The sequence below is a fragment of the Sceloporus undulatus genome, chromosome 1 (assembly GCF_019175285.1).
Source record: "Sceloporus undulatus isolate JIND9_A2432 ecotype Alabama chromosome 1, SceUnd_v1.1, whole genome shotgun sequence".
NCBI lineage: Eukaryota > Metazoa > Chordata > Lepidosauria > Squamata > Phrynosomatidae > Sceloporus > Sceloporus undulatus.
The window spans coordinates 85808378-85830956 of record NC_056522.1 but is presented as its reverse complement, the minus strand read 5'-3'; the positions used below and the strand labels follow the sequence as shown (position 1 = coordinate 85830956).

General features: G+C 43.1%; 1 protein-coding gene across 1 annotated transcript in view; it reads left to right on the top strand.

Moving 5' to 3' along the window:
- Positions 1-12221: 12221 nt before the first annotated feature.
- Positions 12222-22579, top strand: part of PPP1R14C (protein phosphatase 1 regulatory inhibitor subunit 14C) — a 64499-nt gene continuing 54141 nt past the window's right edge. Inside the window, exon 1 of the mRNA XM_042442433.1 lies at positions 12222-12556. Within this exon, the coding sequence (XP_042298367.1) occupies positions 12236-12556 (321 nt within the window). The 5' untranslated portion in view covers positions 12222-12235. The remainder of the gene's footprint in view (positions 12557-22579) is intronic.

The following is a 22579-nucleotide window of genomic DNA, read 5'->3' as shown; positions in this document are numbered from 1 at the left end:
TCCATTCTCATTGTTTCCCCAGTCTTGGTACTTGATCTGCAGTTGCACACCATCAGGCACCATACTCTAAGAGACTTCAAGGGCCAGAAAATATAGAAATAGTTTCCAAGCAAGAGATGCCAACCAAAGATTCTTGGTTAGCTTGGATAGCTGAGAGATTATATTTAACTGTTGGCCCATTATCTCTGTGATGCATGTTCTTCTTGCACCTTCCCTTTTACATTCAGGAATCAATCAGCCCCATAACCTCCAAAATGGAACTGCCCTAATTGTCAGCTGTCTAGTATCTGTTCTACTTTCCATCTATCCCTTAGGTATCTGTGATCCCTCTTCACTCATACTTGGGCTTACAAGCACTATCATCATGCTAGATGTCAGTGGCAAGGCTGAATATCTAGTGGACCAGTTCCTTGACTATCACATGGTCATCATGGCCAGCTCCTATACCTCACGGATTGGCCAGGTTGTAGCCCAGAAGAATTACTGCAGCAGTCTGATGCCTATCACTTTCTTCCAGTTCCACCACAGCAATGAGCACAAGCCAGGCCAGGCCCAACCACTTGTCCATGAGACCCTTGGAGAAGAGAATGGGGTCAGGGTCCATCCCTGGCCTGCAACAAGTGGACCATGAGGGTTTGATCCCTCAGCAGATCTATGCTCAGATGCAAAGCCTTCTTGAATTGGGGAAATGAGCAGAGGACAGGAGAGAAAATCTCTTTGCCTATGATTTTGCTTAGGAGACAGCTGCCAAGATGGAAGCATGCCAGGGATGGAATTAACAGGTATGCTAAGTATTTAAGTGAGAAAATTATAGTTTAGAGGTAGGCAGCTTCCCAGAGCCATATTGGATCTGCTCAACCTATCAAAATTGGGTAGACACTGGTGATATTCCTGTCACCACTGCAATTGTTCCAGAAATATGGCATCAATGCCTGCAGCTGTCTGTGGTTCTGATGGGTAGGTACCAGAGTCCCTGCTTGCACCATAGAGACACCGCAGACAGAGTACAGAGCATTTGTTTGCACCAGATTTTTGTGGGGCTCTCCTGTTGTTAGCACTACTGTGATCATAAATGGGGCCAGCAAGACCAGTCCAGGGGTGCATGTATATATAGTTCCTGTGTTCCTCATAGAATCATAGAATCATAGAATCGTAGAGTTGGAAGAGACCACTAGGGCCATCCAGTCCAACCCCCTGCCATGCAGGAAATCCAAATCAAAGCATCCCCGACAGATGGCCATCCAGCCTCTGTTTAAAGACCTCCAAGGAAGGAGACTCTATCACTCTCCGAGGGAGTGCATTCCACTGTCGAACAGCCCTTACTGTCAGGAAGTTCCTCCTAATGTTCAGGTGGAATCTCTTTTCCTGTAGCTTGCATCCATTGTTCCGGGTCCTGTTTTCTGGAGCAGCAGAAAACAAGCTTGCTCCCTCTTCAACATGACATCCCTTCAAATATTTAAACAGGGCTATCATATCGCCTCTTAACCTTCTTTTCTCCAGGCTAAACATCCCCAGCTCCCTAAGTCGTTCCTCGTAGGGCATGGTTTCCAGACCCTTCACCATTTTTGTCGCCCTCCTTTGGACACGCTCCAGTTTCTCAATGTCCTTTCTGAATTGTGGTGCCCAGAACTGGACACAATATTCTAGGTGGGGCCTGACCAGAGCAGAATACAGTGGCACTATTACTTCTCTTGATCTAGACACTATACTTCTATTGATGCAGCCTAAAATAGCATTGGCCTTTTTAGCTGCCGCATCACACTGTTCACTCATGTTCAACTTGTGGTCTACTTGGACTCCTAGATCCCTTTCACACGTAGTTTCATTCAGCCAGGTCACCCATCCTATATCTGTGCATTTTATTTTTCCTCCCTAAGTGCAATACCTTACATTTCTCTGTGTTGAATTTCATTTTGTTAGCTTTGGCCCAGCTTTCTAGTCTATTCAGGTCATTTTGAATCTTGATCCTGTCCTCTGGGGTATTAGCTATTCCCCCTAATTTGGTGTCATCTGCAAATTTGATAAGTATGCTCCCAATTCTGTCATCCAGGTCATTGATAAAGATATTGAATAGCACTGGGCCCAGGACAGAGCCCTGTGGGACCCCACTGGTCACTTTTCTCCAGGAAGAAAAGGAGCCATTGTTGAGCACCCTTTGGGTTCGGCCGGTCAACCAATTACTAATCCATTTAACAGTTCCTTTGTCTAGCCCACATTTTACAAGCTTGTTTGCAAGAATGTCATGGGGAACTTTGTCAAAGGCCTTACTGAAATCAAGATATACTATATCCACAGCATTCCCTTCATCTACCAAGCTGGTAATTTTATCAAAGAAAGAGATCAGGTTTGTCTGGCATGACTTGTTTCTCTGAAACCCATGTTGACTTTTTGTGATTATGGCATTGCCTTCTAGATGTTCACAGACTCTCTGTTTAATGATCTGCTCCAGAATCTTTCCTAGTACTGATGTCAGACTAACTGGACGATAATTGTTGGGATCCTTTTTTTCCCTCTTTTTGAAGATGGGGACAACGTTTGCCCTCCGCCAGTCTGCTGGGATCTCTCCTGTTTTGCAGGAGTTTTCAAAGATTATTGCCAATGGCTCCGATATTACATTTGCCAGTTCTTTTAATACCCTTGGATGGAGTTCATCTGGTCCTGGAGACTTAAATTCATTTAGATTAATAAGATATTCCTCTACTATCTCTTTACTTATTCTGAGCTGAAATTCCCCCATTCTGTCCTCTGCTCCATTATCCTCAGGTTGAGCACCCTTTGCCTTTTCTGAGAAGACTGAGGCAAAGAAGGTGTTGAGTAATTCTGCCTTTTCTCTGTCTTCTGTTAGCATTTTGCCATCTTCTCCACGCAGTGGCCCTACTGTTTCCTTCTTCTTCCTTTTGCTGAGGACATATCCAAAAAAGCCCTTTTTATTGTTCTTAACCTCTCTAGCAAGCCTGAGTTCATTCTGCGCTTTAGCTTTTCTGACTTTACCCCTACACATGCCTGCTATTTCTTTGAATTCCTTTTTTGTGATTTCCCCCTTTTTCCATCCCTGTTCTAACAACTTAATTGAGCCCAAAGACAGCATTCTTTACAGAAGGTGCAGTCACTTAAACATTATTTCCTGTTGTCTTACAGATTCTTACCTTGCAATCACTTCAGAGAAAGAAGAGAAATAATGTGTGTTTCCAGTAAATAAATAAAATTAGTAAGAGACAATGCTCAACAGAAACAGAATAGAGGTGGAACTATTGATTTCATATCAGTACTGTCTAATTATTTCACTATACTTGCTAAAGTATATCAGAGTGGTTAGAAGGACCTCTTACATGACACAACTTCTAATCATCACAGCAGCAATTACACCGCTAAACAATTCAGCAGTATATGGCTAACTGTGAAGCACTGCATTCTTCTCTATAAGCCACTGCCTACCTTTTATCAATGGTGGATCTGCAAAATTGTCTACATTTTTCAGATGAGCAAACATGACATAACATGAAGGATTTGTTTTCCTCCAAATGTCTGCATTATGCTTATCAAAATTAATGGGAGGCTTTTAAGCAAGCCCACTTCTTAATGCTATTTCTAGGTTATATTTCTAATTTTCGTAGCAGTAGCCTCATTATTACATGTCATTCTTGTTAATACAGTGCATTGCCTGATCTGAGCTGTGAGTCTTAATGTTTCATCCATTAAGTGGCTAATTTTAACAATGACAGAATGGTCTCAGTGTGTTTCATGGTCTGTATCCACAGGCTTTTCATTATTAACTTGAGACTGTCTAGATCAGAAACAAGACTGGCTTGACTCTGTTCTGCTGGCATCAGGCACAGATATACTACAAAATTATCTTGTCCCAGCTTTATTGAAATAAATGTGGCATTCCTACTAATCTCAGTGCAGAATACCTTCAGAGTAGATTCTGCCATGTGACAGATGCAGCCTTTTGTTAATTCCTAAACTTTACCCATTACTACAGAAAAAGGCTGTTCAGTGACATTATACTTTAAATGTGTGTGTGTCTGTGAGGAAGGGGCACATTCCTAACAAAATGTTACTTCATATGTTGTGGTTTTTAAGAACATGTTCCATCCTCTCCCACATCAGGTCTCAACCGAGGAATAGGGAACATGGATTTTGAGACGTATTCATTTGAGACTTACTGGGCAGAAGCTGTTTTTTTATATATGGAAATCAACATAGGAGATGACAGCTAGTGTGGTGTAGTGGTTTGAGTGTTAGACTATGATTCTGGGGACCAGGGTTCGATTCCCAGCTCAGCCATGAAACCCATTGGGTGACCTTGGGCAAATCACACTCTTTCAGCCTCAGGGGAAGGGAGTGGCAAACCTCATCTGAACAAATCGTACCAAGAAAACACCATGATAGGGTTGCCATAAGTTGGAAACAACTTACAGACATACCACAACAACAACACTGGACAGAGATTATTTTTCATAACATGTTAGTTGACTGGAGTATGCCATTATACAGTGTAGCCACTAAGTAGTACTCAGTGTGGTTATATCTGTGTGGAATCAGGTGCTCCCTGGGTAAGTTCTGGTTTATTTGCTCCTGACTAGCTTGTTCACTGAGGAATCCTCTCAGATTTCCATGAATAGATCTGTAGGGGTTCTGCCAGAGGGCTTGGGCAAAGCTGGTTTATGGTACAGTATACTATATATCATACATAGCCATTTACAAGACAGATTACAGTTGTGCTATAATCAGAAAGCAGGCAATAACCAATATGCAAAGCACATAACTACTGAGAAACTGAGATGGATCCAAGCAGAGAGACAGATGTTACAGCTGGAGCCTAGATGATACAGCCTTGCTCTTGCCTCCACATGTAAGTTCTGGGTGTTTATGGAACAACAACAAAGCCAATAACTCGGTGAACTGAGCCAGGCCTTAAGCCACTGATCCAAATCACACATATGGTCAAAGAAGAAAGCAAGTGGAAATTATTTATCCATCTTATAGCTGGATAACACTATCCCCATTTACAAAAGACAGCACAAAGGCATAATAACACACATCACTGCCATACACACATGCAGGACAGAAATATGCAAAGAAACTTGTGACAAGACTCAAAACATGAAACATGGAAACAACATTCTTCCTCTTTCAATCACCGCAGAATCTTAGAATCAGAAGGGACCTCAGGGACCATCCAGTCCAACCCCATGACCTGCAAGAATATACAACTAAACCATTCCTGAAAGATACTCATTCAGCCTTTGTTTAAAGACCTCAAAAGATGGAGAGACCACTACCTTTGAGGCAATCTATTCCACTGTTGAACAGCTCTTACAGTAAAACAAACGTCTTAAAGTTTAGGTAGATTCTCTTTTCTTGTAATTTGAATCCATTGGTTCATGTTCTAGTTTCTGGAGCAGCAGAAGACAAGCTGGCTCCATGTTCTACATGACATTCTTTTACATATTAAAAGATAGCTATCATGTCACCTCTCAGTCTTTTCTTCTCCAAATAAAACATATCCAGTTTCCTAAGTTGTTGCCAATAAAGCCTGGTTTCCATATCTTTAATCATCTTGGTCACTCTTCTCTGGACATGTACTGTAGTGACCAGAACAGGACACAATATTCCAGGTGAGGTCTGACCAAAGCAGAATAGAGTGGCACTAATATTCCCCTTAGTCTGAACCCTATAGATCTATTAATGTAGCCTAGCACTGCATTGACCTTTTTTAAAAAAAACTGCAGGAGGAAAATCAATTCATTTGAGAAGTGGTGCTGGATAAAAGTGCTGAAGAAACAATGGATAGGCAAAAAGACAAACAAATGGGTGAGTCCTGGAACTGAAATCTCCCTGGAAGCCAAGAGGATAGAGTAGAGGCTGTTGTACTTTGATCACGTCATGAGAAAGAATTACTCATTGGAAAAAACAATAATACTAGGAAAGGTGGAGGGCTATAGAAAGAGAGGAAGACTGCATGCTAGATGGATGGAGCCTGTTAAAGAGATTATGGGTATAAATTTACAGGACTGGGGCAAAATAGTGGAAGATAAAGAGTCTTGGAGATGTCTCATCCACAGAGTCGCCATGAGTCAAGATTGACTTGAGGGCAGGTAACAACAGCAAATTACACTGTTGTGTCATGTTTAGCTTGTGATCTTTTTTGCATGCTTTTAAGCCAGGTGTCACTCATTCTATATTTGTACCTTTGATTTTTCTTGCCTAGCTGTAGTACTTTACATTTATCTTTGTCAAAATTCATTTTGTTAATTTTTGCCTAGTTCTCCAATCTGTCAAGGGACTTTTTCACACGGGGAAAATTGGAAGGTTATCCCAGGGTCAATCGAGGGGCATCCATGTGGTTTGACATTATTTTGCAAGAGAATATCAAATGACACTGGAGGCAATGCAATCCCAATCTGAACACAATCCCCAGTCATCCCAGGGATAGGTAAATTTAGAGAAACATTGAATTTATAAATCCTGTTCTACTCCAAATGTGCAGTCAGTTTGCTTTTGCCTGGTACAGAATGCATCTGTAGAATGGCCTTGGATTGCCTTCATTAGAAACACACTACAAATCCCATGATCCTTGTTGCGATTTCCCCTCTCTGCCTGCCAAGAAGAAAACAGCTGTTTGAGAGCAAAGACAGAAGGGGGGGAGGCAACCCCCCTCTGAAGAAATCTTGCCCACAAAACCCCATGATAGGGTCTGGCATAAGTATGAAATGATTTGAAGGCACACAGCAACAACATAAAAGCTCACTTTAATGCTCTGAGAGGAAATGTTAGAAACAGACTACAATTCCCAAGATCCTTTGCTGTGATTTCTGTCCCTGAATTCCCTGGCTCCCTGTATTTTCCAGAGGAATTAGACAAGGGGAGGAAACATAATGAGGAGGCTCAGTATGTCTCTTGCCTGCTCCCTTATTTCTCGTTAACTGGTGTGTGGGTGTGTGTGTGTGTCCTTGGGACCAGAAATGTAAAATACTCCAGATGAGATCCTGCCTTCCCTGCGCAGGCACAATCACGTTCATTTACAATAGAAAGTCGATCGGTATGTCCTCATGTGATGAATTCATTTGTATTGGCACTGCTTTCTCTTTTGGATGGATGCTGTTCTCGTTTGTGTGTGTGATGAGGTAGTACGTAATGTGTATTTCCAAACTGGCCCCACTTTCTTCTTCTTTCGGAATGGTGATGCATGTCCTCCGTCCAAAAGTCCAAGGTCATTTTGAATCCTGGTCCTGTTCTCTGGGGTATTAGCACCCCCTTCTTTAATATCTTCTCCAAATTCAGTAATGCTTTCTGTTCCATCATCTAGGTCATAACAATGACTTAGATCATTCTCCATTGGTCCATCAACCAATTACAGATCCACCTAGCTGTAACATTGTCTAGCGTACAGTTCACTAGTTTGCCTGCAAGAACAGTCATGCTTCATACTAACATCTGGGGAAGAGGAAGTAATAGCTTGGTGCCAAGTCTCTTCACTGATCTGAAACATCAAGATTCAAGTTCTGAGTCTCTCTGCCCAGAAGTTCCTCTAAAGCGAGTGACCTCTTGTTATTGAAAGAAACTGAGAAAGGATCTGGAGGTATGCTTGCCCATTCAAATCCAGCTATGATCTTTACAGGTTTGGCAAACTTTGGTAGAACTTCAAGAATCTAAACATGCTAGAGGAGATAGTAGCCTTCCCTCCAAAAGATGAGTTGTATGTTCATGTATGCTTTTCAAACTGTCTTCCTAAGAATGCTGGGATTTTGTGGAAGATTCTCAATGAGAAGATGAATAATGATGACAGTGGTAGCTTTCATGTCATTGGGGCTGGGAACTCAATCTGAACTGTAAAGAAGTTAGCAATGGTGCTTGGTCTGTTTTGAAGGATAAAATTCAGCATCTTGTATGTTCCATTTGTGTGGTATAATAACAAACATAATATGCCTCCCTGGTTGGTATCCCATGTAAAGTGAGAACGGCCCTGGAATACACCCCAAATTCTGCTGTGACACACAGAGATTCCTCAGGAAATAGATGAAAAGTTTCTTTAAAGGAAGAACACAGGAATATATGACATGGCTGCATCTACAGTGCAGAAATAATGCAGTTTGACAATATTTTAACTGCCATGGCTCAGTGCTATTGAATGATGGGGTCTATAGTTTGTGAGACATTTAGCCTTTTATGTCAGAGAGCACGGGTGCCACAACAAACTACCAATCCCAGAATTCCACAGCATTGAGCTATGACAGTTAAAATGATGTCAAACTGCATTAATTCTGCAGTGCAGCTGCAGCCCATGAGTAATAATAATAATAATAATAATAATAATAATAATAATAATAATACTTTTTTAGGTTATAGCTCACAAAATGCCCCAGCCAGCTTTGCCAATGGATATGAGCAACACTGATAGTTCACCCAACTCAGAATCATCTCCATTGCTTGGCAGTGGCTCTCCACTGTTTCATACAGGGTGCCAGTAAGCCCAGATGAACACAGAGTAAACATATACAGGATGGCATTGCACAAGAGAGAAACACAGCCAACATACTGTGTAGTTTGGCCCTGGGACTACCTCTTTGATACAACACTCCAGCTACATACTAGCAGGGAAGTTTTGATGATAGCAAACAAACTTTCTAGCAATGTGCTTTCCTTTACCATCTTTCTGCCATAGAATCCTAGAAGCCTCTTGAATAGTGATTCTTAACCTGTAGGTGGCGACCCCTTTGGGGGTCAAATGACCTTTTCACAGGGTTCGCCATATTTCCAATGGTTTTAGGAATCGGGACAAATAATTTTATGGTTGGGGGTCATCCACAACATGAGGAACTGTATTAAAGGGTTGTGGCATTAGAAAAATTGAGAATCGCTGCTCTTGAGGTCTTGTTGCTTGACATTCACTGGGCTAATGTGTTGTGCCAGTTGTCAGTTTATGCCTCATACACAACCCATTTTATGTTCTATTGTCAATATTTTTAGATTAGCCTTGAAACAGTATTCTGAATCCAGGATCTGGTTTATCTGATTCTAGAGAGTTGTCACTGCAAAAGTAGGCAAATGTGACACTAAGCATTCCTATCCAAGCAATGTCTACCCCTGTATTGGTGGAAGCAGTCTATTATTATTATTATTATTATTATTATGGTTATAGATAGAAATCAGTTGAGATGGGGGTATATACAGTGCGCCCGCGTCATACGTGGCTTTCAGCATATGATGAAAGCTGCCAGGGAGTGTGCGGGGTGCAAGAGTAATGGGACGTGTGCCCATGGCGTGTGTGCACCACTGCATCGCTGCACCGCTGTGCACTGTGCCATGCATGGCCCCCATTATTTTCAATGGGGCTTGAGCATACACATTTTTTTTACATGGGGGGGGGGTCCAGAACGGATCTCCCGCATTTATCATACAAAGGAGATTGGTAATTTATCCTGTGAATATCCTGGAAAAATTGTGTAATTACGCATAATGATTTCACACAATGTCATACAAAACCCTCCATTAAAGTGGTCACAAAGAAGCATTAATGCACATCTTTTTATTTTCGGGATTTCAGAGACAATGCATTTCCAATATCACTTTATTTGCACAATTGTGTGTGATGATCATTCACACAATTACTTAACATTTCCATTTCATTTGCTGGATGCTTTAAATGCACTTTAATCTCACCTTAATCCTGAAGTCAGCCCCAGTGTGATAAACTGCACAGAGCATATACTTTGGAGATGCAAGATCCCAGTTCCTTCTCCAGCTTAAAGCAGTCAGTTTGAAAAGTACCTCTGTCTGAGACCTTACAGAAAACCGTAATCAGTTAGAGTAGCCAAAAGGTCTGACTCTGTTTAAAAACCGAGCCCTGTGCGCCATTGGCTTTTCCGACAGAGTTGGTGGTGTCTCCTTCCATTGCTTTTTCTCACTCGCTTAATAATACATTATTCACAGGTGTAGCATCTTTGTTTACTGCCACTGGGTGCCAAACTCGGACCAACGGCCGGAAGAGGAAATTGTAATTATCCGCTCATGTTTCAGGGCTGTGCCAGTGTTAATCTATCATGTATATTTGAGGAAGACCTACAAAGCCATGAGACTTCTCAGTACCATACTTATCTGTTATATAAGGAGGGAGAAAATGAAGCAGAAATTAAAAGAAGCTGAAGGGTTTAGTTTTAGTCTCTCCCACTCTCACAATATTTATTCTCAAAACATGCCACTAGAATATGTGAAGTAGGAAAACCACCTTTGAACATAAGTCCCCTTCTTGCTGTCTTTCCATGGGCAGGTAAAGACTGGTTTGCTTCAGCAATTCTTTGAGAGATGATCACTTGGAGAGAAGGGCTTTCTCAGAATGTGCTGGACTGTCTGTATTTTCTGCTTTAATTTTTAATGGCCATGCTTTTAATTCTGCTGAAAGCTTAATTAGATATTAAACTTGTGTATGTGAAATTTTATGTAGCTGCATTTAATTCAACTTTAATCTAATTACCTCATTCCAACTTGAGTCCTGGACTGGGAAAAAGGTGGAATGTAATGTAGCTGGGATCCAAAACACACTGCAGAAATAATCCGGTTTGAGACTGCTGTAGCTGGCCTGGCTCAGTGCTAGGAAATTCTGGGAACTGTAGTTTATAATGGCACCACAGCTGTCTCTGACAGAGGGAAGGCTAAATGTCTCACAAAGTTCCCATAATTCCTTAGCACTGAGCTAGGGCAGCTAAAGCGGCCTCAAACTGGATTATTTCTGCAGTGTGTTCTGGTCCAGTTATATAACGACGTATGCAGAAGGGTTCTCTCTTAAGAGAATGAGTTGTCTCAGATATGGAACCATAGGAACATCTCCTCCAACTGCCTTGATTTGGTAGGGATAGTCCTGATTCATACTCTCTCATCTGCTTTTAGAATGTCCCAGTTTCATTCTCCTTCGCCAACATCCCCCTTTCATCCTCAGCTTACTTCAATTGCTGTAGAATGATTTTAAAGTGAAAAAGAAGTTTGCGCTCAGCTCAGCAGGGGCAGAGAGAGGGGGGTCCAAATCTTGCCCTTCCCAGTAGGCTCAGACAAAAACAAACTGCTACAGCCTCTGCTAGCGTATGTCTTCTTTTGCCATCTTGACCACACTGGTGTTGCTTGGCCACACATGCCCTGTTTTCCCCTTTGAAATATTTATTTATTTGTTTAGAATATTTGTATTCTTTTCAACTGCAAAGGTTCCCAGAGCTGCTTCCAGTCAGTTGGTTTGACACTGACAGTGCCTTGCCGGCAGGAAATTACTGGAGAATACACCAGGACAAGAGAAGTAGATCAGTGAAATCCTCCATATCACAGCATATTTAGCCAGTCTGGAAGAGCCCCAAACTACAGCCTTAAAAACCGTAAACCCCTATCCTGTGAAAGCTACCTCAGATTTTAGAGGAGTTCCAAAAGAGGCTCAGGGTGCATCTAGAAATAATGCAGTTGGAGACCAGGCACCTCCTCCACATGGAGGACCTTTCAGGGAAAATGGGGCAACTTGGCCCAATCAAAGTCTCCCATCTGCCCTAGTCCATGCTTCTCGGTTATGCTCCAAATGAAAGACATTTTGGAAGTTCAAACGTAGGACAGGCCTTAGAGAAAGGAGGACCTCTGGTCATGCTGGTCCTCACCGCAAAGGAGGACAAGGCACTGTAAAATGGAGGACCTTCAAGAGAAAAAATGTAGGGCTATGCCTCAATAATAGCTTAAAACACATAGAAAGAGAAGGACGAAGGAAAAGAGGAAGATGATGATGATGATGAAGAACAGGAGGAGGAAGAAGAAGAAAAATAAGAGGAGGAGGAGGACGAAGAAGAAGAAGAAAAAGGAGAAGAGGAGAAAGAAGGCGGAAGAAGAAGAGGAGGAAGAAAAAAGAAAGAGGAGGAAGAAGAGGAGGAGGGAAAGGAGGAGGAAGAAGAAAGAAGAAGAGAAAGAGGAGAAGGAAGAAAGAGAGGAAGAAGAAGAAGGGGAGGAGGAGGGGGAAGAAGGCGGTCTTGTCGGGGATGCCATGATGGGGAGTTCCTGCATGGCAGCATGGGGCTGGACCGGGTGGCGCTTGTGATTCTAAGAAGAAGAGGGGGAGGGGCGTGGAGGAGGGGGCGTGGCGGTGGGTGTGGCCCCTCCCCTTTGCTGGAGGGCAGGTGGCGAGCCGGAGCGCCTGCTGCCTGCCTGCCTCCCTGCTGCTGCTGCTGCTGCTGCTGCTCTCCTTCGTCGGGGGACCATCATCATCATCATGTCTCTGGTGGCCGGGGGCGGCGGCGTCGGCGTCGGGAGCGGGGCCGGCGGGGCTGCCACTAGCCCTGCTGGGGCCGGAGGGAGCGGGGCCCGGGTCTTCTTCCAGGCGTCCAGGGAGGAGGACTCCTCCGGGGCCCCGACGGCGGCGGCGGCCATGGCCATGCAGCCCCTCCAGCCCCAGCAGCCCCAGCCCCAGCCCCAGCCCCGGCGGCACCAGCAGGGCAAAGTGACGGTGAAATACGACCGCAAGGAGCTGCGGAAGAGGCTGGTGCTGGAGGAGTGGATCGTGGAGCAGCTGGGCAGCCTCTACGGGTGCCAGGTAGGCAGGGGCCGGGCCCGTCCTCGGCCACAGGGTCCTCCATTCGGAGCAGGGCTCGGGAAGCTGCTATCGATAGAAGTGGGGTGGGTTTTTTTTTTAAAGAAAGCTTATTGTCGGGTCCTATCCCTGCATTTATCTTCAGGGTCCTCCATTTGGCAATGCCTTGTCCTCCTTTTCCAGGACCTGCCCTCCATTCCAGCCTCTTTCTGCCCACAAGGTCCTCCTTTTGGGACAGGGCTCAGGAAGCAGGGACTCCTATTGATAGAAGGGGGTTTTAGCTGTTCTTTCGTCATGCCACTGCATTTTTCTTGGAGGTCCTCCATTTGGCGGTGCCTAGTCCTCCTTTGTGGGGTGAGGACACCTAGTGACCCCACTTTGGGCCATTGGGGATTTGGGGTGCCAAGGGGGCTTGGAGCACCTGGGCGACGATCTGCAAGAAAGAAAGAAACAGGGGAGCCTGAGCTTTGCTAGACCTGAGGCGACGTCCTCAGAGGCACCGCAGGCTCTCCTTTTCCAGGACATGTCCTACATTTCAACCTCCTGTCCAGGAAGATGCCTCCAAGGAAGTCAGCTCAGGTCTAGGAAAGCTGAGCCTCCCCGGCTTCTTCCTTGCAGATCCTCTCCAAGGCGCTTCCAGGCTCCTTTTCCAGACTGTCCCTTCAGCATCTGGAGGGGCTTTGCTCTTTCCCCTTCTCTTTCCATCTTCCACTTTCAAACCCGCTACTTTCCCTTGGTCTGATGGAAAGAGAGAGGGAAAGAGAAGCCCATAGCATAGCAAAGCCCCCCTCTTGCCTGCAAGGACTGCCTTTGAATGAGAACACCCTTTGATGAAATGACAATTAATAGCAGCAATAATAATGATATTTATTTCTCACCCACTTCTAACCGTGGATCAAGGAAGGGAACCACAACAGACCTGGAACTAGAACATCAGCCAAGAACACAAGTTAAAGCCTCCATCTGTTTAAAAGAACAAATAAGACATATAGGTACGAAATAATGATAACAATATGTATTTCTTACACACCTCTCTCCATGGATCGAGGGGGACAGCAACAGACCAGTAACTGTGCATCGGCTGAGAACACAGGATCAGTTAAATCACCCGTCCTTTTAAAACGAACAAACGGGACACATTGGTATGAAAAGCATCTACCTTTAAAATTCCATCCTTTAAAATGTACAATTTTAAAAATCCTCTGGAGAGGCCTGCTGCCAGAAGAGATGAGTCTTCAATGCTCTTTGGAGTATGGAGACCTCCTTTGCTGGGGTCTCAATGACATTCTCTGTGCTCCCTTTCTTTGCCCTCCCTCTGGCATTTATAGGGTTTCTCCTCCATATTTATGATGGCTTCCCACTTTGTAGAGGCCTTTTTTTCCAAGGGAAGCAGGGCCCCTTCCCAGCCCTGCCTTCTCTTCTGCTCTTTGGGTGGCAAGGAATGGCTTTCCCCTGCTGCTGCCTGTAAGGGTCTCTCTTAGGTATCCTGCAATGCTTGCCACCTGGTCTGGTTCTGCCTCCATGCCAGCCTAACCAGAGTGCTGAACCCTGCATACCGAGACACTCCAGCCTCTGGTTTCCTCAGGGTTCAAAATCCACCAGTATTGCAGAATACCTCATTGTGGATCCATCATAGGTGTTGATGGAATCAGCTTTTCTCAGATTGGAGGTTTAGGTTTTGCAGAATTGTAAAATTTGGGTTTATGAAGTGGATTCTCTCACTTTCTCTCTCTCTTACTGCTGTGTAAATGGGGAAGAACACAGCCTGTGAATGTCATTTGTTATGTTTGCATGCTAACCCGATCCTGTATTGCAAGATGTTTCTATAAAGAGAGAGGCTTGGCTAAGGATGATTAGCTATATTTTTAAATCTTGACTGTTGCCTATCTTAATCTTGTCTTGAGCCAACTTAGTGCCTAGAAAGAAGAGATCAAAGCCCAGGGAGGAGGCGGGTGTGTGTGTCTGTTCAGCGTAGTTGACAGTCTTTTTCTAAAGAGGCTGCTGTTTTATCTGTGGGGAGCAAGGTAGATTGAGGCTTGTGCATGGGCACGTTGTGTGTGTCTAGGTTATTTTGTACATGCTGAGAATCTTCCTGTTTAGAAAGCAGTGCTTGAAGGCTCAGTGTTTATGACAACAAATGAGAAAATGAACTTTGGACAGATTCTGCAGCTACTTATTCAGGTAGCTGAACTATTGAATTTCCATTGTGGCAGTTTGGCTTTGTGCTGACTGCTGAGTTTAAGGCCAAGTTGTTATTTGTGAATGGGTTAGCTGATGAAATCCTAAAGCCAGAGTAACTTATTGTTGTTGTTCTTGTTGTTGTGTGACTTCAGGTCATTTCCAACTTATGGTGACCCTAAGGCAACTCTATCATGAGGTTTTGTGTAGAGGAGGTTTGCCATTGCCTTCCCTTCAGGTTGAGAGAGTGTGACTTGCTCAAGGTCACCCAGTGTGATTCATGGCCACGGTCTCCAGAGTCATAGTCCAGCACTCAAACCACTACACGACACTGTCCCCATAACTTACTCTTTATTTATTAAAAGTTTTGATCAATAGCTTTTCTGCCATCCTGTGCCTCCAAAGCAGCCTACAATAAATATACACATGAACACATTATTATTTTTAAAAAAAGGATTAAAACAATTCTGAAGTAGAAGGTGATGAGCTGTCGGTGGAGACAAAACAAGTCAAACATTCATCAGGTTAGTGAGCTGACTTCTGCAGGTTTCAAATGCACCCTTGTTGTCTTTGACCTTGTTCTTTTGATTTCGTTACAACAAATCAGCCTTCTTGAGTCGCAGAAGCAAACATGTTTTATTATGGCATACTTTTTTTGTTCTATAGGGCACATCAGATCATACATCTGACGAAGTGGTCTCTAGTCTACAAAGAGAAAGAAGACTTTGCTAGGAAGGATTAGGTATATTTTTAAAAATCTTAAAAGTGACCCAAGACTGTTAAGTCTGTTCTTGTGAACAAAAATATCAATTCACAGACACAGCTGATCCTTGAAATTGATACGATGTGGAAGGTATTGCTTTAATGACACAGGGTGGCTCTTATACCTGTCCTGGCAGCTGCTAAATCAGGATTAGCTGACTGTAGTCCTCTAGATGTATTTTGGACTACCACTCCCCTGGCCTTTCACTGTTTCTAGGCAAGCTAGGGCTGGTGGGAATTGTAGATCAAAAATACCTTTATAGTATGAATGGTTCACCTCTGAGCTAAACAGTTCATGGCCAAGGCTAACTTCAGGATTTGTCAGGGGAAGCAAGATTTTATTTTGTTTCGCTTTCTGGTGCAGTTGCTTATTTGGATATTTTGCTGCTCTTTTGGAGAAGGTTTTTTTAAGGATACATGGAGAAAGGCAGGGGATGAAATCACAAATTCTGGAAAGGTCCTGAAACAGTATTGGATCTTAGCCAAAGTCAAGTTGCAACAATTTTCTTCTTAAACAATGAAGTGGCAGTGGCTGACCTAGAACAAGACCACAGTACTTGTGGGAAAGGTTTTTTTTAAAATAACTTTTCCCCACCTCTGCACCATCCCTCTCCATCCCCACCCCTGCAAAAAAGTTAAAACTTGACTATAAAGCAGCTATTTTCCTTAAGAAGAGAGGGATATAGAGGCACGTGGAGCAAATAGCAGCTTGAGAGTAGGGACTGATCTTAATTCAGAAAAGGGTAGAGAGATGAAAACAAGTAAATCTTTCTTTCCCCACACACCATGAATCATAGAATCATAGAACTGTAGAGTTGGAAGAGGCCACAAGGGCCAACCAATCCAACTCCCTGTCATGCAGGAAATCCCAATCAAAGCATACCGACAGATGGCCATCCAGCCTCTGTTTAAAGACCTCCAAGGAAGGAGACTCCACCACTCTCCATTGAGGGAGTGTGTTCCACTGTCGAACAGCTCTTGTTGTCAGAAAGTTCTTCCTGATGTTGAGGTGAAATCTCTGTTCCTGGAGCTTGCATCCATTGTTCTGGGTCCTAGTCTCTGGAGCAGCAGAAAACAAGCTTGCTCCATCCTCAATGTGACACCCCTTAAAGAGGACTATCATATGACCCCTTAACAGTCTCTTCTCCAGGCTAAGCCATTGTGACCCAAATCTTTCCTTCCTCTCCAAACCTGTGGCTACTATGAAGTTCATAAAGGACAGTGCCAGTTTTCACTAAAGCATTTAATGTCTGCCTGGGTTGAAACATAACAGGGAGGGCTCATTTATTGGAACTCTGTCCAAAATCTCATGCATCAAGAAGACCTATATTAGGGAGAATGGTTGTTATGATGATATCAGCCTTGGGGGTCTTTCCCTCTTCATCTTGTCTGCTACCTTGATCCCCCGCCCTTTCTGGTCACTCATTCGTTTCCTCAGCACTTTCATCTGAAAGGTAACAAACTTGCTCTCTTTCCTTCCTTTTTTTCAGGTTTTTCAGAGGTGCTCAGGGTAGCTACAGAATACCCAGCAAATTCTGTAGTTTCTGGCAAGACAAATGAAAGGGGAAAGTGCATGTTTGTTTTCTACTCCACTCCAGGCCCACTGGTGGAATGAATGAAGATAGTGGGCAAGGCACACTTAGTTATTTTTAAAATAACTGTCCAAAATATCTGGAGGATCAAAAGTTGAGAATTACTGTTTTTTATTAGTTGAACAAATAGGTGCCTTACATCTAGTAAAGAACTAAGAACCTGATGGTTGCCTCTGTTAGAATTTCTTATAGTGGATATTACCAATATGGAAGAAATTTGTTACTAACATTTGAAGAATAAACTGCTAATACATAGTTTTAAAAGAATTATATCACAGAGAGTCAGTATGGTGCAGTGGTTTGAATGTTGGACTATGACTCTGGGGACCAGAGTTTGTATCCCCACTTGGCCATGGAAACTCTGGGCAAACCACACAATGCCTTAGAGGAAGGCAATGTCAAACCCTCTCTGAACAAATCCCCCCCCTCAAGCCCCCCCCCCCCCAATGGTAGGTTTTCCTTATGGTTGCCATAAGTTGGAAACAACTTGAAGGCACAGAACAGCAATACCATAGAAGGGCTTTATACCTAAGCCACTCACGAGTTAGAACATAAAAATAGCTCTGTTGGATTCAACCTGGGCTACATAGCCTAGCTTTTTTCTTTACTGTGACTCACCAGAAGTCCAAAAATCAGAACATGGGAAAACTAACTCCTTCCAGATTGTTTTCCCTAGCAGCTGATACTGAGACGTATGACATCTTAACTACCGGAGGAAAGATGTAGCTGTCATGAGTGGGAGACAATGGTGGTCTTTAGATTCCCCCAGGTGACTGCTATACAACTGCATATTGTGTTGTATATTTCATAACTCAACACTTTTATATTTCACCACTTATCTATATGGACTAATGCTGGGTTCAGATATTGTGAGAGAGTGAGAAACTGGATTCTTGCTTTGTGGAGCTGTGCAGTCCAACATATTGCTGAACACTTGAGAGGTGTCTACTGTTGCACTGATGGACATTTGTTTTATAAGACTTTGGAAAGAAATTACATTGAGTCCATCTAGAGCTTGCACTGTTTTCTTTACTGAAAGTACTTGAAGTAGTTTGATTTTCCAGTATGAAAATGTTGTAATGTGTACTCTCCTCTTCAATGGCAATTCTGGTTAAGTTTCCATCCATGCCTATATTCAGGATTCTGGAGTCCAGTCACTTAATCTCTCTTTCAATTTTCCATTTTTCTTATCCAACACATACTTAACGTTTTGTGGTGGTTTGGCATGGTCAAAATATTTATGAACATGATCAGTCCTTACTGGGCTGCTTTAGTGGGGGATGTGTGTCTGAACATCTTCTTACACTTATCAAACTTTGGGGTTTTCCTCAGCACACTGAAACCTCTTTCTCAGGGCCATCATGGCTCTATTTCTGTTGGCCCAGTGGTATATAGCATTCTGTTAATTACTAAGAAGTGCTAAATGCCTTACTCACAATTCATACTCACAATTCAAAAAGACCTGAGGGAATCTTTTAATTCTCCAGATTTTATTGGTCTACAATTCCCATAACCCTTCTTTTCTTTCCTTGGCCATGCTGGCTAGAGCAGCTGTCACTAACAGTTAACTGTCTGGATGATTTAGATGTTAGTTCCCAGCATCCCTGACTTTTGGCTGTGTGGGGTTGGGATTTGGGAAGTTGAAATTCAAAATTCCAGGAGGACCAGAGGTGGAGTATCATTGGGTTATTGGAGTTTAGAATAACCAAGTATTGCCCACCTTAGACTTAGGGACAGCCCTTAACTGAAAAATTAACAGTGTGGAATCTTGCAGGAGACTCTAATCTTTTATTAGTTACTATTTGTTCTCCTTTTGACCTCACTGTTCATTGTAACTCCTTGGTCTCATCCCATGATATTCTTTTCGCTAGCTTTTCCTTTTTCTATACTTCCATTCTTTTCCTTGGACAAACAGTCAACAAGTAAATATGGAAAAGACAGTATGGCATGGTGATGAAGCATGGGAGAAATAGCATGGGAACAGGGATGTAGCCAAGGGGGGGGGGTCTGGGGGTCCGGACCCCCCCCTTCCATTAGAAAAAAAAAGGGGTTTTTCTGCCGCCCCCCCCCCCCCAAGCCCCATTTAAATGGGGGCACTTAGTCTGGCCCCCCCCCCCCCCTTCCTAAAATCCTAGCTATGTCCCTGATGGGAAGGAGGCCAGCCAAATTGCTGAAACATATCTTTGTGTTTCTGTGCTCCTGGAACTATGCTGGGGAAAACACAGTTTGGGTTTGGGAACCAGTTGTATCTCTTTCTTCTGTTCTCAAGGAAGTTCCTGCCTTGTAGTTGATAGGAGGAGGAAAATTTCTTTCCCCCTTCCCTCCTACAGCATTGGGTTGAATCAGATGTAGCACAGTGAACGTGAGCTCCTGTAACAAAATGTGTCTACTCTAGGTATTTTTGTATCCTGTGACTGGGGAACTGGGGGGAAACACACAAAAACAAATGCTGGCATCAGAGATAGGCATTCTTTCTCTAATCTGGGTCTATCTTTATGTGCAAAACTTAATTCCAACTTTTAAAATACCTCTTGAATGTTAGGGGGACAGCCTCTCTGCATGCAAGTCAATTTAACTTGAGGCTTTTGAATGCAGTTGAGTGCTTGATTTGGTCTGAGACTGGACCTGAGGGGATAATTCAAGTAGATTGCTCTTTGCTGGAAAACTCTGGGATTTATGTTAGAATCATAGAATCGTAGAGTTGGAAGAGACCACAAGGGCCATCCAGTCCAACCCCCTGCCATGCAGGAAATCTCAATCAAAGCATCCCCGAAAGATGACCATGTTGGTGGGAGAGGGCTGAGAATCCAAACCTGCCTTAGCCATTCCTCTGACTTGCAATATTAACAGTAAACTAGATTATTGAGGAGCTATATTCTACTGTTTCAACACAGCCATTTAGCCTGCAGTGAACAATGCAACCACATGGAAGAAATGTTGTATACAACTGTCTTTGCCCAGCCTACAAGGTGTTGATAAAAGCAATGGATAGTAGTGAAGAACTGTTAGGCTGAGGTCCCAACTCTTTATGGCTGTAAGTGTCATCAGTTAACATCAGATCAGGAGTGTATTGGCAACCAGTGCAATTGCTTTAAAACAAGTGTCATGTCGTTTCCATTCAGTGTTCTGGTTAGCAAGTTAGTTGCTGTATTTTTCACGCGCCATGGCATCTAAGTCACCTTCTAAGGTAGCTCAGTGTAGAGTGCATTCCAATAGCCTAATTGGGAAGTTACTAGTTTATATGCATTACAGTGACAGTTACCCCTATTCAGGAGGTACTGTAGTTGATGTATTCCTAGTGGCTTCAGGCACTTTAAGCTGCAGAAATCACCTGGAACTCAAGTGATAGAAATGGATTGTTTCCAGGCTACCCACATAATCCTTTGGGCAGATCATTTACCCTGAGAATCACCAATCCACAAAGTCTCTGTCTTATAAGGATTCAGCTTTAGTTTATTGGCCCTTATCCAGCTATTACAGCATCCAGGCACTGGCCCAACTCTTGCACAGCTCCAGCTGACTTCAGTAACAAGGAGAAGTAATAATGAGTGTCAGTATACTGATGGCACCCAACTCACAAAGTTCTCACCCAGTGGCTTCATAAATATTAAGCAGCATGGGCGACAGAATGGAACAGCAATTCCCCATTACCACTCTTTGGAACTGGCCCTATAGATAAAAGCAGAGCCACCACAACAGTGGTTCCTACTGCTGTCCCACAGAGCCAGTCCAGTAGTATTGAAGTAGTATGGTCAGTGGTATTGAAAGCCACTGAAAGAAGCAGAAAGATCAACAGGATAGTACTCCACGTCTGAGTAGGTTGCTAGTCAAAACAGGTTGTTTTTGGTATAGCACTCTAGCTGGAAACTAGACTGAAATGGGCTAGATAATGTTTCCTGCAAGAATGTTAGCTAGGATGGTAGTTCTCACATATCTTTGAGCCCAGATGTATGTTTAAAAAAGTTTTTCACTAATACAAACTGAGAGCAGGAACTCTTTTTGTTGCAGTTAGAGGGTTTTTTTTCCTGCCATTGGGAGTAAGGTGGACATCAAGTTTTGGAAAATCCTTTGGATGGTATAGAAATGTTAAAGAAAAAATTGTAAAAAAATAGGTGTGTCAGCAGGCTTTAAGATTAATAGTCAAAAGCATTAAGATTAATAGTCAAACATTTTAATTTCTCAATGCATATCTATGGGCTGTTCTTACTACTTTCTGTATGGATAAATCTTTACACAATTATATTAGTTTCATACCACTTTAGTTAACATGGTTCAGTCCTAAGGAATACTGTATTTGGTGAAACAGAGACCTTTAAGGGGGAGTGGAAGAGAGCTTCATTGGAGAGCTCTATAAGTCACTCCATTTTACTGCAGTTCCTAAAGTACTCTGAGAAGGGAGGGACTGAGCAATAAATCAGTTTAATTTTATAGTGCAGACAAGCACTCAAGGAACCTGAATCACAATTTGGGATAGAGTATGAGAACAAAGTAGAGGTTGCTATCAAAGAGTGTTAAGCACCTCACCAAATTACAAATCCTTAGGATGCAGCCATAACAATTAAGTAGGCGTAGAGAGATCTTGTAGTACCTTTCAGACTAACTGACAGAAAGAAGTTGGTAGCATGAACTTTCATAGACTTAAGTCTACTTCCTCAGATGTGAAAACTCATACTGCCAACTTCTTTCAGTTAGTCTCAAAGGTGCTACAAGATCTCTCTACATACTGATTCTACAGACTAACATGGCTATAACTTTGAATTAAATAGGTGTTGTTGTTGTTGTTGTTGTTGTTGTTATTGTTGTATGTCTTCAAGTAGTTTCTGACTTATGGCAATCCTAAGGTGACCCTATCACAGGGCTTTCTTTGCAAGATTTGTTCAGAGGAAGTTTACCATTGCCTTCCCATGAGGCTGAGAGCTTGTGACTTGCCCAAGGTTACTGAGTGGATTTCATGGCTGAGCTGGGAATAAAACGCTGGTGCTAGTCCAGCACTCAAACCAATATGCCACACTGGCTCTTAAATAGGTATTAAAAGTATTTATTTTACTTACTGTGTGCCTTCAAGTCATTTCTGGCTTAGGGCAACCCTAAGGTGACCCTGTCACAGAGTTTTCTTGGCCAGATTTGTTTAGAGGGTGTTTGCCTTTGCCTACTTCTGAGGCTGAGAGAGTGTGATTTGTCCAAGGTCACCCAATGGGTTTCATGGCTGACTGGGGATTCAGATCCAGGTCTTCAGAGTAGTAGTCCAACACTCAAATCACTACACCACACTGGTTCTCTCTGTCTATCTTGCTGTTGTTGTGTGGCTTCAAATTGTTTCCGACTTATGGTGACTCTAAGGCAAACCTTTCATGGGGTTTTCTTGACAGGATTTGTTAAGAGGAAGTTTGTGAAGACTCTACCCCCTACCATGTACCTCCTGTGTGGAAAAAAAGGAATTACATGTTTGATATATTGCTTCCTCTTTCCACCCTACCTATCCCAGATTTCAATG